General features: G+C 38.1%; 1 protein-coding gene across 1 annotated transcript; it reads right to left on the bottom strand.

The window, feature by feature from the left end:
- Positions 1–2,443: 2,443 nt before the first annotated feature.
- Positions 2,444–11,815, bottom strand: LOC131892061 (uncharacterized). The gene is made up of 12 exons (XM_059241795.1): positions 11,629–11,815; positions 11,388–11,454; positions 10,743–10,838; positions 10,412–10,554; positions 8,785–8,912; positions 8,661–8,715; positions 8,470–8,593; positions 6,289–6,390; positions 6,068–6,222; positions 5,086–5,196; positions 3,079–3,168; positions 2,444–2,676 (listed from the first exon to the last, which is right to left on the bottom strand). Exons 1-12 carry the CDS (start codon positions 11,786–11,788, stop codon positions 2,642–2,644), a joined length of 1,266 nt encoding a protein of 421 aa, XP_059097778.1. The 5' UTR covers positions 11,789–11,815; the 3' UTR covers positions 2,444–2,641.
- Positions 11,816–14,150: the final 2,335 nt, after the last annotated feature.

Here is a 14,150-nt window from a genome sequence, read left to right as displayed (position 1 = left end):
AGGTATGTAAGTTTTTTATGTGGACTAGAATTCCATAAAACAATGAAATTAAAGTTGTTCCCTATGACTTCTTGAGGTAAAAAAATGCCAATTTGTGTTTGGGAATTTCTCTGGAAACTTGATAGGGCTTTTTGAACACCGTGCAAACCTAATTGAGTGAATAAATGGCTATTCCCATTCATTCAACCACACACAAAAACACCAAGAGCACGACACGTGGACAGCAACCAAGGAGCAACGGAGGAAGTCACACCCTGGTTCGAAATTTATTGGAGATATTAATTGCAGCAAACTAAAAAGTGTCTGTTCTCAGGGAGCTCCAAATAAGGAACGAGTTACCATTAACGTAATGATTGAAGCTCCCAAAATGGTATTCATTCTACCAAAAGACAACGGAATACGAAAAGGCACAAGTACTTGTCCACTAAATTATGAATGTCTGTCCATTTAAGTAAAACTAGTCTTGTCGCTCGTTGGTTTAGTGAGCCCTGATATGCCCTCATTGGGGAACAAAAAGACGCGCAAATGAGTGTTAGGTTAAAAATAAGGCAAACATATTGCTTGAAAATAATAATAATGATAATTCTTTATTGTGACTCTTGTTCATGTCACGGCTTGAGTTAAATATTAATATGGTTTGAAGCATTTTACAATCATTGTTAATATGTAAAAGAAAAATGTCAAAACGGGAAAAAGCATTAAGATAGTTGATAACAGGGTGGGTAGAGTTAAATGATTAAAATCTTGGTTATTGCAGTAGATTGGATGGGTCAGACTGAACAGATCATTTGTCAACTCCGGTCGCTGATGGCATTTGGCCAGGAGCCGAACAAAGGTGCGTGAGCGCCAATACTCAGAAGGGATGTTGGGCCAAGGACAATAAGGTGTTATAAAGTCCTTGACCGTGAAGAACAACTTGTGTCCGGACATCACCTCCGGAAAGGTCAGGTTCCCAACACTGTTGGACACTAACCTTGCCAGCCCGATGGTGAGGGGCTCGGTTTAGCATAGAAAATGCGTCCATGCATTATTGGCATATTGGGGCACGCACAGGTATCGTTTGAGGAACTTGGTGAAGGTGGCATCGGCGGATTTGAGGGCGGATTGGGCGGAGTTGGGAAGCCAAAGGTGAAGGCTATAAAGGAAAATTGGAGAGATGTAGGTCCGGAAGAGTTGAAGATCTATTGGAAGGGGGAGATTCTTGATAGGAAGTCTATTGTACATGTATCCGATCCTGGCCTTGGCTATTCCTTTTGATGATTTGAGATGGTTGGTAAAGGAGAGTTGAGTGGAGAATGTGAAACCGACATAATTGAAATTATTGATGATTTCAATCGGACTATTGCAGATATGGAAAGAGTTGGGAGGCAAACGACCTTTGTAGAAAACCATGGCCGTCATCTTGATGGCATTGATTTGAAGGCTGTTCTCTTGGCAATAACCGTGGAGTGCATTGATGGCATTTTGCAATTCCACGGCTGAATCAGCCAAGAGAACCAGGTCGTCTGCATATTGGAGAAATAGTACCATAAAATGGTTGATGGTGGGGCCTTGGTGTGTGAGGACTTCGGGCAAGTCGGATACATAAAAATTGAAAAGGATTGGCAATAGGGGATCCCCCTGCGGAAGGGCTATGGATGTGAAGTAGCAGGGGGATAGGTCCTCAACAGAACGAATGGAGCATCTGGGTCCTCTATAGATGTTGGACAGCAGGACACAGATTGAAAAATTACTGTCCACATATATTTATACAACAATATCAGCTGAAAACGATTCAGACTGTTTTTCATTGGACCCTTAATGTTGGCTATGCATCATTTAAAAGTAAGCTAGATTTCACCAACCTGAAAAAATCCTCAGGGATAAAAAGTATTCACACATATTAACCAAAATACTAAAAGATCGACCATTTTGACTCGTAGAGGAACTTGATATTTCGTCAGCATGTAGGCCCACCCTTCCTTAAGACGGTAGGCCTGATGCCGTGCGTTGAAAGCAGCATATACCTAGTACGGAATCAGGGTCAGGCGTGTTCTGGTTATAAATTTTTCTTAGCGCGTTCATAACATATCGCCCATTTTCAAGTGAGACTTTGTACTTTTCATACTAGACAATCCTTGTAAATAAATTAGACAACCCTCAAACAATTGATTGCTGCTGCCAATAAGATGATTCAATTGCCTGAATAAAATGTGTTTGTCACTGACCTCAAGCATTTTTTTGGGAGTTGGCATTTCAAGTTAAACCTCCGACTCAGCAAGAATCATTCAAGTAGGCAAGTCTGGTGGCCAGAGCGTTGAATGAAAATGGGGTTACATTTAAACATCTCGTCCCCTTACCATCTTTGTCCAATGATGAGGTTGCAGTTGCCCTGGCCTTGATTCGGTAACGATATGGGCTCCAGCTCTTCACGGCCATCAACCAGATTTGTAGTGTATGCATAGAAAGGCTCGATGAAGTGTATTTGCGGAAAAAATATCAAACATATAACATAGAATTTTATAATTGGTATCCACTGACAAAATGAGACATAAATTTTTATAGAAAACAAATAGCTCAATCATCTCATGCGTTGATGCTTTTAGAGTTGTCATCTTCAATCTCTCAAGGAGGGTCGCCTATTTTTTATTTGGCAAATAGATTAGCACGGAATTTGTCGATATTCCAAACAGACACCTGAAATAAAAGGACGATTCATAAGGTTTGGGTCGAACACACAATCTAAGTTTTGTCACTCTTCTGCTTCTATAAAAATGCATAGTAACCCAATAACGACAAGCATTTTTGACTCTGGCTGAACCAAAAGTAAGACAATGTTCAATAAGAGTCGCCGATTCAGAGCTTTCAGGATTCAGTTTAGACTTCAGTGAGAAAAAACTGCAAGCTTTGGAAGTTCTGTCAGAAAAGTTTTACAAATTTGCTAATCCGAGCAAACTTTTGCCTTAACATTTCATCAAAAAGTGTAAAACATATTTTTACATTATGATTGTGCTAGAAAACTCGTTTACTTTAGAATTCTGAAACTTCTACAATTTTTGGCTTGATTTAAGACATTTCAAAATCACACTTGAATACTACCTCGAGAGGGCTTAGTGTTGGGCGTCGCCATGTCCATTAAATCTACGTCATTGTCCGTAAATATGTCTACTCGGAACGGTGCGGTACAATCTGAAACAATGCAAAAATATCGTTATATTTCCAGGAGCAACTCAGACACCCGAAGAGCACCTGGAGAGTGGACTGACTCAGGGACTCTAAAGAGAGGAAACGACACGGCTTTCCCCTGACCGCCAACTTAGGCCATTGCGTTGAATCAAGACAGTCACTCTAGTATTAATAAAACAAGATTATCCATGCAACATCGTGCATTTAAGTGCATTTAATTACATAATGATCTCCTTGACATACAACTCCGTCCATTTGTCAAATATTTCTGAATTAATTTTGAAAGTCAGAAGAATATATGAAATGCTCATGAACATCAAACTAATCAAAAACAATCAAATTGCCTTTCAAATCAGTGAAATATTGCGTAAAACTGGCTGAAAAACACGCATAGATAGAAAATCAACAAGAATCATTTTACTAATTGATGAGGAACTTACACTGACAAAAAGAAAGAAATGTATGAAATAGGTTATAAAAGTACATGTACATAAATGTTAACATATTAGAATATTTGTGATGGACAATTGATAATTTTGTTTTAATCCACACATTTGACAAAAAAACATCAGGCATTGGTGAAAAGTGAATGAATTAACTTTTAGTAGAGTTTAATCTTCTACCTATTAGGAAGTTCGCATGAAAGGTAGGCATTATTTAAGGGGCACAGAGTAATACCAAAGTACAGTACACTAGATTTCAATTTGAACTTTGAACTCCAATAAATTTGTGTTTTGCAAAAGCATCCAAAATAGTGTCATATATCTTAAGATATATTATTCCATGATTATAAAGCATCAAAATGAGTTTAAAGAACATGATGTAGCTCAGAGATACGATATGTCTACATTTGGATTGAGGGCTATCCCTAGAGTGAGAACCACATTTTCATAATAAGTCCACCAAATTGCTTGAAAATTGGTTAAGATGTTTCTGATACCATTTTCTTCAAATTATATTATTAGCAAAAAAGTATTGACTGATTGTGTTTAGAGCAAATTCTTGCTTTATCATGAAAACCCAACTAGCACTTTTCAGTTGTTGTACTTTAAGACATGTTAAAAGCCATTTTAAGTATATTTACATGGTTGGTTTGATGCACATACAATCAATGGTTATGAAAATTATATTATTCACATATTTTGTCCAATAATTAAGCCAATAATTGACATTGAAAATTTCAGCAGCAAAAGTTTAGGCCTTACTTGGCGGGAAAGGTTTGGTGATCACAAAAAAGTGGCGTTTCCTTGCTTTAGTGTCCTTGACTGACTATACCAATATTCCCTCTAAAGTGACCCTTGTGATTTGAAGACGAGGATAGTTTGGACTTATTGATACGCATAACTTTAACCCTTATCACGATGGTATGTTTTTGACCTCACAACTTTTGTCCCCCTGATGCTTCTTGCCAAAACACTTTTTTCCACAAAATGCCCAACTTAAATTTGGTCATCAACTGATCTTTCAGTTAGAGTGCTGCGAAATGATTATTTTATTGACATGACTCAGAAAAGGTTCATGCACAGAAAATTTTTGAATAAAGGATTAAATTAGAACTTTCAGAATAATTCAAAATATTTGCATGCTCATGAAAAGCAATGTATCTGCTAGTTTTTAGTGCCCAAAGTAGGTGTGCAAAATCACTCATTCATGAGCAAAGTTCACTTCATAATGAGCAATGCACGGACTTTATGATTAAATTATAGGTTGATAGGCTTATCAAATTCCGCTATGCTATGTAAACATTTCAGACAAGAGAGCTTATTTGTTGAGTTTTCTCTAAAGTGTTCGATTTCAGTTGGAGCATTTTTTTCGATTTTTTACTAATATTGCTTAGTGGCTTAAGAAATGATTTTTCCAATCTCATGCCCAAAGGCCCCATTCAAGTTTTTGGTGGTTCTTGATATCAATATTGCTTACCACAAACAGGGGCGTGCTCTATTTGCATTGTCAAAGGATTGAGTTTATCACCACAATACTTGTTGACGCCTGCCGTCGGATTATTGCTGCCAGCGCAGGATCCTTGTCCACCTGAAATTGGAATTTGTGATGATAATTCTTTTATTGCTGATCGTGTGCTTTAGTCACGCGATTATTGCTTCTTGAATCTGCTCCTGAAAACTCTTTTTATTTCCATTGTTTTCTTTTTTTTTCTTTTCTATTTTACCACATTGAATGGCATTGTTGGTACATTTATGTATGTTTTAGGGCTTTTTTAGCTAGGGCTCCCCGCCATTATTTCCAATTTATAATATTTTGATGTTGCAAAACGATGAAATTAAACGCTTTAATTTAATCTCCACATTCAATATACAAAGGAGTTCTCTTGACCCGACTTAACTCCACGTTTTAAGTATTGACTTGTCAAACTCCGGCGTGCTCAAGAATTTCGTAATGCGTTAAACTATATCCTCACGGAACCTTGGTCCGACGATTTTTTCTTTCTGACTTGTGCTGGGTCGTACATTTGTCAAATCGCCTGCACAATTTTAAGAGAAAATTGGCAAAATATTCCCCTGTTTTGCTCAAACTGCAGAAAATAACATTCTGGCAGAGCAATAGTCGTCATACCTAGATGTTACAGTGGTCTTATTATCAATGTGGGCCAGTTTTCGGTAGTTCAAGCTATGGAGGGGGCTTTTTGGCAATTTCCCTTGAAGTGGCACACATGAAACGTCGAATGTACATACGACTCAGGGAAAGGCCGAGAAAACAGAGGGTTTTTGAGGCTTTAGTCAACGTACTTCGAAATTTTTGAGCAATTCAAAGTTTCACAAGTCAATATGTACAAAAGTTAATGAGGAAAATATTTCAAATACGATGACTTGAAAGATATATTTCCTCTTAAATGCCAATATGGATCGAAGTAAAGACATATCTTCGGGACATGGGATAAGTTTACCTTCGATGGTGATGTAGTCAATGGTCAAACACTCTGTTTCCACTTTTGACATCATCAGCATCTTGTTGGTGTCGATACTGAAGGAGTTGGCATCCGAACACACGGAATATTCAATGCAACAAAAGCCGGCTTCTTGTCGGATGCAAACCGAGTAACTGAATGAAGGAACATTTTCTATTATGGCAAATAGAACATCATTTCCAACGAATTTGGTTACTCACTCTTGGTTGGCTAAGTGGTTGTCGTTGGTGGGTAAGAAGTTGAAGGAGGTGAGACGACCAGTCAAACCAGTGTGATATTGAAGGCATCCACAACCGTTGGGACTAAAAAGAACAAAGTTTCAAGATGAAATTCTCTCTGCCAAATTTGCGTGTCAAATTTCATCAAGGCCACTTGAATAAACATTTTGATTCAATCAACGCACGTCTCAGCTTCAAATTTTTATTTGTAAAGTTTATGTTTTTTTACCTGATGCTTGGGAATGATTTCCCAACAAGGCACGTCAAGGCATGTTTTATGTCTTAAGGATTTGGTCTAATAACGAATTTGAACCTGCCGCTTTAACACATCTTCGTATAGGACTAATCAGTAGAGCTGTCCAAATAATGAAAATAAAATTGGCAAAATATGCAGGTGATAATGCAACAAAAAGAGCAAAAAACGCAAAAAATGCTTAAAATGCAAAAACACACAGGTAGTTCAAATTTAATTCACAATTTTAAACAGCCATTTGCAGGCAAATTCACTGAAAGCATTGTACTGGACTGAATGATTACAGCTGGCCTTATTTCTTACTTAAAATGCTCCACTCACCCAAAGCCAAAAGGATTAAACCATGTTAGGATACTAAATAAACTCTTAGTACTGTATATGCTCGTACTTTGACCAAAAGTAGCTTTTGTCATTGCAAAACATTTGAATTTAAGTCGTGTGCAAAAACTCCCAATTCCTAGATGAGTCCTTCCAATCCGTAATGACGACACAGTCATCAAAACTAAATTTTCCCATTTGACAGTAAGATGAAGATGAAAAATGGTAAAAGTTATTAAAGCTCAAAGTACTCCTGAAAAGTTGGGGCCTTTTCAATGACAAGGCACACCGACAATTAAAATGTAGTTGCATGGTTCCCATAGTGACTAAAAGATGGATTTGAAAACCGTCTTAGGGTGACTCTTACAGCAATTCATGAACTGTGTGTGCTTGTAAGTAAGCGTATCATAGGAATGAAAATGTACTATGTTTCTCTCGCTAGATGTTTTGGACATGTTCTGAAAAACTGAAAGTATTTGGAGCATATTGTTTTTGAAAGCTATTGAGACGTAATCTAAAGGCTCTTGAAGAGTTTGGTGTCCAACGAAACCCGCCCTTTGTCGAATGATACATATAATGCCTTTCCCATCATTGAGTGCATGTTGAGCACCAGGATTGGAGCAAAGGCCGCGGAGACACTTCAGAATGTAAAGTTCAAGATATCGTTTGTATCCTCGTTGGGTGCTGTATAATTCAAGTGCTTGAAAGTTTCCTTAATAACTTAGTTGGCTTATGCCAACAAAGTTCCTTGAGAAGCTCCCTTGTAAATTTCAGTCCTATTCAGCCCTCTTGCGGTTATCGGGCTCAGATGAGGGATGCATGCTCAATGAGGGGCTGAACTTTAGATTTAGACAAAGTTCTCATTATAAACGGATCCCTGGACTTGAAAGTTCGACATATGTATCAGCATGTCTGAAAAGCCATGCACACTTTACGGTGGATATGTTCGTCGAATTTTTCGTTGTTCTCTACAATTATCCTCAGATCTCTTACAGAGCCGACTAACTCTATCGGGTTTTGATGGTCATCAAGATAGGATGGTGTCCCTATCATGTGTTCAAATTTTGGAGTGATTGTGTTTTTTGTACCTTGAATTCATTTAAGACATCTGTCTGTGTCCAGTGAAAAAAAATATTAGTATGCCCTTGAGCAGCAGCCTCTGTGTGGGAGATGTAAAAATGATTAAGATTAGAGGCCCGAGGATCACGCAAGAGGCTACGTTTTGCTTGTGCCCTAGTACTCCATTAACGTGCGACCCGTAAGATGTCATCTGAGTAACACAATAATTTTCCCTCTAATTCCTTCGTCAGTTAAATGATTGAGGAGCAGAAACTGACTCGCTTTGTCAAGCGCTTCAGGAAAGTTCAGATAACTGACATATGAAGTTAATACATTTTAGTTTCTTTTCGCCAGGCCTTTCTGATTTGGTCCTTAATCTCCTTACAGCAATTTCTGTCACATGCTCGTTGACTCCTAAAGTTAACGAGTAATCTCACCAAGGTGAAATGGTTGCTTGTCTCCCGTTGCACTTAATATGCTTTTATGGCTTGGTTCTTGTTGAACCGTACCTCTTAACTGTACGCCTTACTTACTGCCCCTGAGTGTTGCAAGGAATTTGTGTGACTTTGATTTCCCATTGGCGATTGTTGCTGGATCCACTGAAGGCAAAGTTGAGTTGAGCAGTGTCAGAGGCCAAGTTGCCAACATCCACATACACTAAAACGCACAATTTTCGCTGAAGTTTGGGTTCAAGTCTAACCCTCTACATATAACAAGCACTTACTATGCTGGCCCGTGTTTTGACCGCAGATGGTTGGGATGTTTTGGCCAGTGTTCACCTAAAAGACAATATCATATTTACTGATACAAGTCGTATAGACCTTGATGAATTGGGAATTCCCTCTTACTTGAACGGAAAAGGTATCCAAGCAAACGCCTCCGGGATCCAATGGCATTACATCGGTATCAATCTCTTCCGTGTTGCCTGTTCCTTGAATGGAGAAGGTCTCGAAATCCAACCGTAGAGAGCAGACGCCTAAAAAATTAGTTATTTGTTAGTATAGGTAAAATATGATATGATTATGACAAATGACGTATTTCACAAAATTATCTGACGAAGTGAACGTTACAGTTAGTGCTCAAAAGGTTGTGAAGCGATTAATGATATTGAACCACAGAGTTTTGAGGCACACCATGTTTACTTGGGGGTTGTTTTTCCAATATAACATGCTCTTGGCACTCTCTTTAAAGTCACTTCAGATAATTCCGTTAAAAATTCTTTTCATATTAAAGTGTCATTATTAAAACAGAGGCCGGGAACCTATGGACGGTAATGTGATTGTTGGGTTTTAAAGTTTATCATCACAAGGGATTGATTGCAGCATCCTCATCGACACCTTCTGCAGAGGACTGTGGTTAAAAATCATCCAAAAAAATCAGGCGCTTCTATGGGTTTGAATCTTTTACTATCTTTTTAGTTATTGATAACAACTTCCAGTTATGTCATTCCTATATGCCTTGAAAAGTGACTTTGGATCACAATGCTATCGCTTTACATGCTGATTATTCAACCATGACTTGAATATGTCTCGCCCCTTTGGGCTCCAACAAGTTCAGCTCTTTGGCAAAAGTTGAGCACCTCCACAGATGTTTTACTAGGAACATCACAGGAAGTAGAGAGCTCTCGTATTGGGAGACACTAAAAAAGTTGGGACTCTATGGTGTTCAGAGAAGATATCTGGTACTTTACGTTTTCAAAAGCATTCATGAGCTTTGTCCCAGCCCAGGATCTAGGGCCAATTCTAGTGACCATTGAGGTTTAATGTGCGTTTTGAGAGCACCTTCAAGTCCTCGAGAATCCAGGCTAGTTCGAACAATGAAGTCCACTTCTCTTCTTTCTCGGGCTCTTTCATTGTTCAGTTTGCTGCCCTCTATTATTCGTAGGGAGTATGTAGGTGTTGATCCAGTAACATGATTTAAATCAGACTTGAACAAATTTTTGACTAAGATCCCTTATCAACACTGCATTCAAGGGATGTTATGGATTGTTAGCGTAAAGTAAAAGCATAGGTTAGATGGGCAAAATGCATAAAAAGGGCCTTCATTAAATGATTCAAATAAGATATGAATATTACGTTAAGTAAAATGATAACGTTTTCGTCTTGAATTGTTGAAAACTCTACGCTCAGTAGAGGAAAGGAAGTCAGCAAAAATGAAATGCGTTTTTAGACCTGGTTGGAATGCTATGTAAGGTTTTCGAAAAAATCAAGCATACGGGTAAGTTACAAACAAATGCGAGAGGCAGCATAACAGGTTAATAGGAGAGAGGGACAACATCTGTTTGAAAGTAGATAGAAATATCCGATCTGTTGTTAAAAACCATCCTTAAATTTGGGCCATGTAGTCTGGGTAACGTCGTTCATATATGAGTTAAATTTGTTCTTAGACATGGAAAGTCTTTTTTTAAAGTCCGCTATAATAAATTTAAGCATGAGTGATATTTAAAAATAACCAGGAGAGGAAATTTCTACTTACTTCGATCACATTTTTGAATATTGTATGAAATCTGCGAGGTGGTGTCCAATGAGTTGGGAAAGTTTGGATTTCTGACATAGGTGCAATTTTGAGTCACCGTTGCGCCAGAGGTGCTTACCAGGAACACACAACAAACTCCAAACCTGTAATTGAAAAGAAAATAGAATCTTCCTCGACAATTACCAAGTCATTGAGGTGAGATATCCCCCATATATTTTGTTAATGACTGACTCTTTTGAGTCAGAACTAGTTTGGATTACAGCTTAGTAAATAAATGAATGAATGACCAATGAAATGATCATGAAGGGGAAAATATTAACCTAATACCTACCCTGCAGCACATGAACCGGCAGCTGAACCACCCTTGCTGACACATTCGTTCATGGTGAAGCATGTTCCATTGCGATTCGTGGATCCAGTTCCGCCACTAAAACGCAAAAAGAAATAATTGTGGGTGTTATGGGAGATTACTTGCACATGGCCTGCAAAGTGAAGATTAAAGCGAAATACTCCTGCCATTGAAAATATAACTAGAAGTTGAAATCTTTATATGGCTAGGGGGGACAGCTGAGTTTGAAATGGATCATAGTGGATCGTCGGGGTTGAAAGTCACAGGTTCCAAAAGGCAAGATTGCTCAACCATATCGCAAGTTAAGCACCAAAGGAAACTTTCCATGCCCATGGTCTTACATCTCTATTTTTGAAAGTAAAATTTGCTCCACCGAATTTTAGCAAAAAATAAACATTTCCTTCCAAGAGCTTGATGATCAATTGTTCTTTTGGGGGACTCTCTTAACCTCTTTTGACCCTTACTGTGTTTTGTAACTTTCGAAATCGGCTTTGAGGCAATACATCAATTTTTACGTCTGCTCACTCGCAGAGATTCACAAAAAGAAATTCCAATCAGCCAACAGGGCGTTGTGCGTGTGAATGAACGAAACCCAGACAGAAATTAATTTGCAATGATTTTGCTTACCCACTGATTGTGCTGGAGCTGCGGCAACCGCCATTGTTGAATTGCACAATGTTGAAGAGGGAAAACACTAAAATGCAATTCATTTGCTTGAAATCCAAAAGTTGATACCTCGTTTCAGGAAATATATGATTATCAAGTCGAACGAAGAAAGGAACTGAATTTTGGATAAGTTTACTTACCTTGCTTGATAGTCTGACCAAATCTATAACGAGGAATAAGCAGCAATTTTAAACGGACATACCTTTTCCTTCCCTGGAGTTGGAGGTCTTGTTGCTCCCTTCCTCGGAGTCATTGAAGATCTTTGGGACTTTGGATCGTCGACGAGGTTCGGGCTCGCCATTCACCACACAATTGGCCAAAACCAAAAGGCCCAGGCTCAGGATCCATTTGTTGGAGATCATGACTAATGGAAGAGCTTCAGCAGACTGATTTTCGTTTTGTCGTTCTGTCCACGGGAAATCGGTTTTCGTGCACTCGACGGCTACCGTTTTCTGTGATCGGTGAAATGGTGCCCGGTTTGCTAATTATGGCAAATTGAAAGCGCTCGTAAAACTCACTGTGACGATTTGTTGGAGAATCCTCGAATAATGGACGGGTTGACTCATGGTCATAAATTTCTTGCCTTTGGCCAGCTTCTTGAACCAAGTTGAATCTTTCTGACAAACGACCGTATTAACACAAGGGTACTGACTTTTTACCCTCATCTGAATCAAGGGAGATTATTTTTCAAAGATCTAGCTTTGTCGGAATTGTTACACCTTAATTCAATTCATAGTACCGATAAATTCTTTTTTAATCAAACTAAATTCACTGTATTTGGTTGTTCCATCACAATGCAATGTCGAATTGTGAGGGTTAGTTGTAAAAAAGTCTTTATTTTGAAAGGAATCTCAACTGATCAGACCTGTTGGAATTTAATTTCAATTTTTTGCGGACTTCTTTACCACTACTGGGTTTGAAATGGAGCAGTTCAAAACGAATAATTCATATTTTATTGACTTTTGTTTTCATAAACACGTATTATTTGATCACAGATACCTGATTGATTTTCTTGAGGGCTTGAAGCTGCTCTCAACACGCACTTTAAAACCTCATCGGTCAGTGCAATTGACTCTAAATTCTTGGTTGGGACATAGCTCAAGAATGCTTTTTAAAATGTACTGTATAAGATACCTTTCACACCTTCTCTGAATACTGTACAATCCCAACCAATGCCATTATTATTATCTTTCTGTATTTTTCAACACTTCAGCTGATATGATTGAGACATTGAATCTCACTTGAGCTTACATTCATGGAAATTTTAATTGAATCTGTCAAACCAAGCTAGACTTGGAAGTTCGACCTACTACTCTAAATTAAACTTCATCGTTTTGATATGCATGTTATTCACAAAATCGTAACCTCAAAAGTTGAATGTAATTGTTTGCAATAGGTCAAACAAGACCAAAGATGGATTGAAAGAGGGGCGATATTATATTGGGCAAGTTTAAAGAAGTTTGGACTAAACTGTCTTCAGCAAAAGTGCGAATGGTATCTTATACTGAACATCTTTAAAAGCAAAAATGTGCTTTGTCCAAACCCAGGATTTAGGCCCAATTCTAGTGACCATAGAGGTTCGATGTGCGCTTTGAGAGCACCTCCAAGTCCTCGAGAATCCAGGCTAGTTAAAACAATGAAGTCCAACTCTCTTCTTTCTCTAGCTCCTGCTTTGCAAAATTTGCTCCCCTCTAATATTTGTTGGGAATGCTTAGGCCTTGTTGATCTGGTAGCATGTTTCAAGTCCGTCTTGGAAAAATTGTTAAGTAGCATTCCAAATCAACTCTACATTCAAGGACTAGCTTAGTCTGCCAACTCAAATTTGTTGCTAGAACTAATATCATATAAAGATTGAAAGGTAATAAATAAATGAATTATGACCTTTCATTTTAATTGTACTGGGGATTATATTCCTTGTAGCCATTGGAAAAGCCCGTGAAAAAAAAACAATCAAGAAAAGCGTGAAACAGTCTCTCTAACATTTGCAGGGAATGCATAGACGTTGTTGATCAGGTAACATATTTCAAGTCTGGCTTGGCCAAAGTTTTAAGAGTTCCAGATTACCAGTACATTCAAGGACTAGCTTGGTCTCTCAACTCGATTTCATTAGCAAAACAAATTGCCTTTAAAGATTAAAGGGTAGCAAATAGACGAAGTATGACGTTTTAATTTAATAGTACTGGGAATTACATTCCTTGTAGTGGTGAGAAAAGCCTGTGAAAATCTAGACAACTTATATCGTCATCCAAAGTAATTTCAGTCAATGAGATGAGATTTCAAAACTTGAATCAAAGTCCCAAATGAAAACTGATAAAGACTAGTTTGGCAATCCCAATGAAACCCATACACATTTTGAAAAGCAATGTTTCTAATGAACTGGCCAAAGTTTGTTTCCAGACGTTGAGATGACTTTTATTTTCCTCCAATGGTGAAAGTTTTGCAATGTAGTTAGAAGGAGGTTTTCTTTGACTTCATTCTGGAAATTTGGTTAAATATAACTCACGTATCTGATCCATTGTTCATATGAGTAGTTAAATTGATACGCATGACTTCAAAGGGAGTAATTAATTCAAGCTTGAGTAAGAAAGTATACAATTGTTTGACCAAGGACAACTAAAAGCAAAAACTCTTCAGCCATAAAGCCATATGTTTCAGTGAATAATTGGACCCCCCAGACAACTCGGCATTGTAAAATCAATCAAATCATTTCACATGAGCACTTGA

The sequence above is a fragment of the Tigriopus californicus genome, chromosome 12 (genome assembly GCF_007210705.1).
Source record: "Tigriopus californicus strain San Diego chromosome 12, Tcal_SD_v2.1, whole genome shotgun sequence".
In the NCBI taxonomy this organism is placed as follows: Eukaryota; Metazoa; Arthropoda; class Copepoda; order Harpacticoida; family Harpacticidae; genus Tigriopus; species Tigriopus californicus.
The sequence above is the reverse complement of the archived record's forward strand: the minus strand, read 5'-3'. Positions and strand labels throughout refer to the sequence as shown.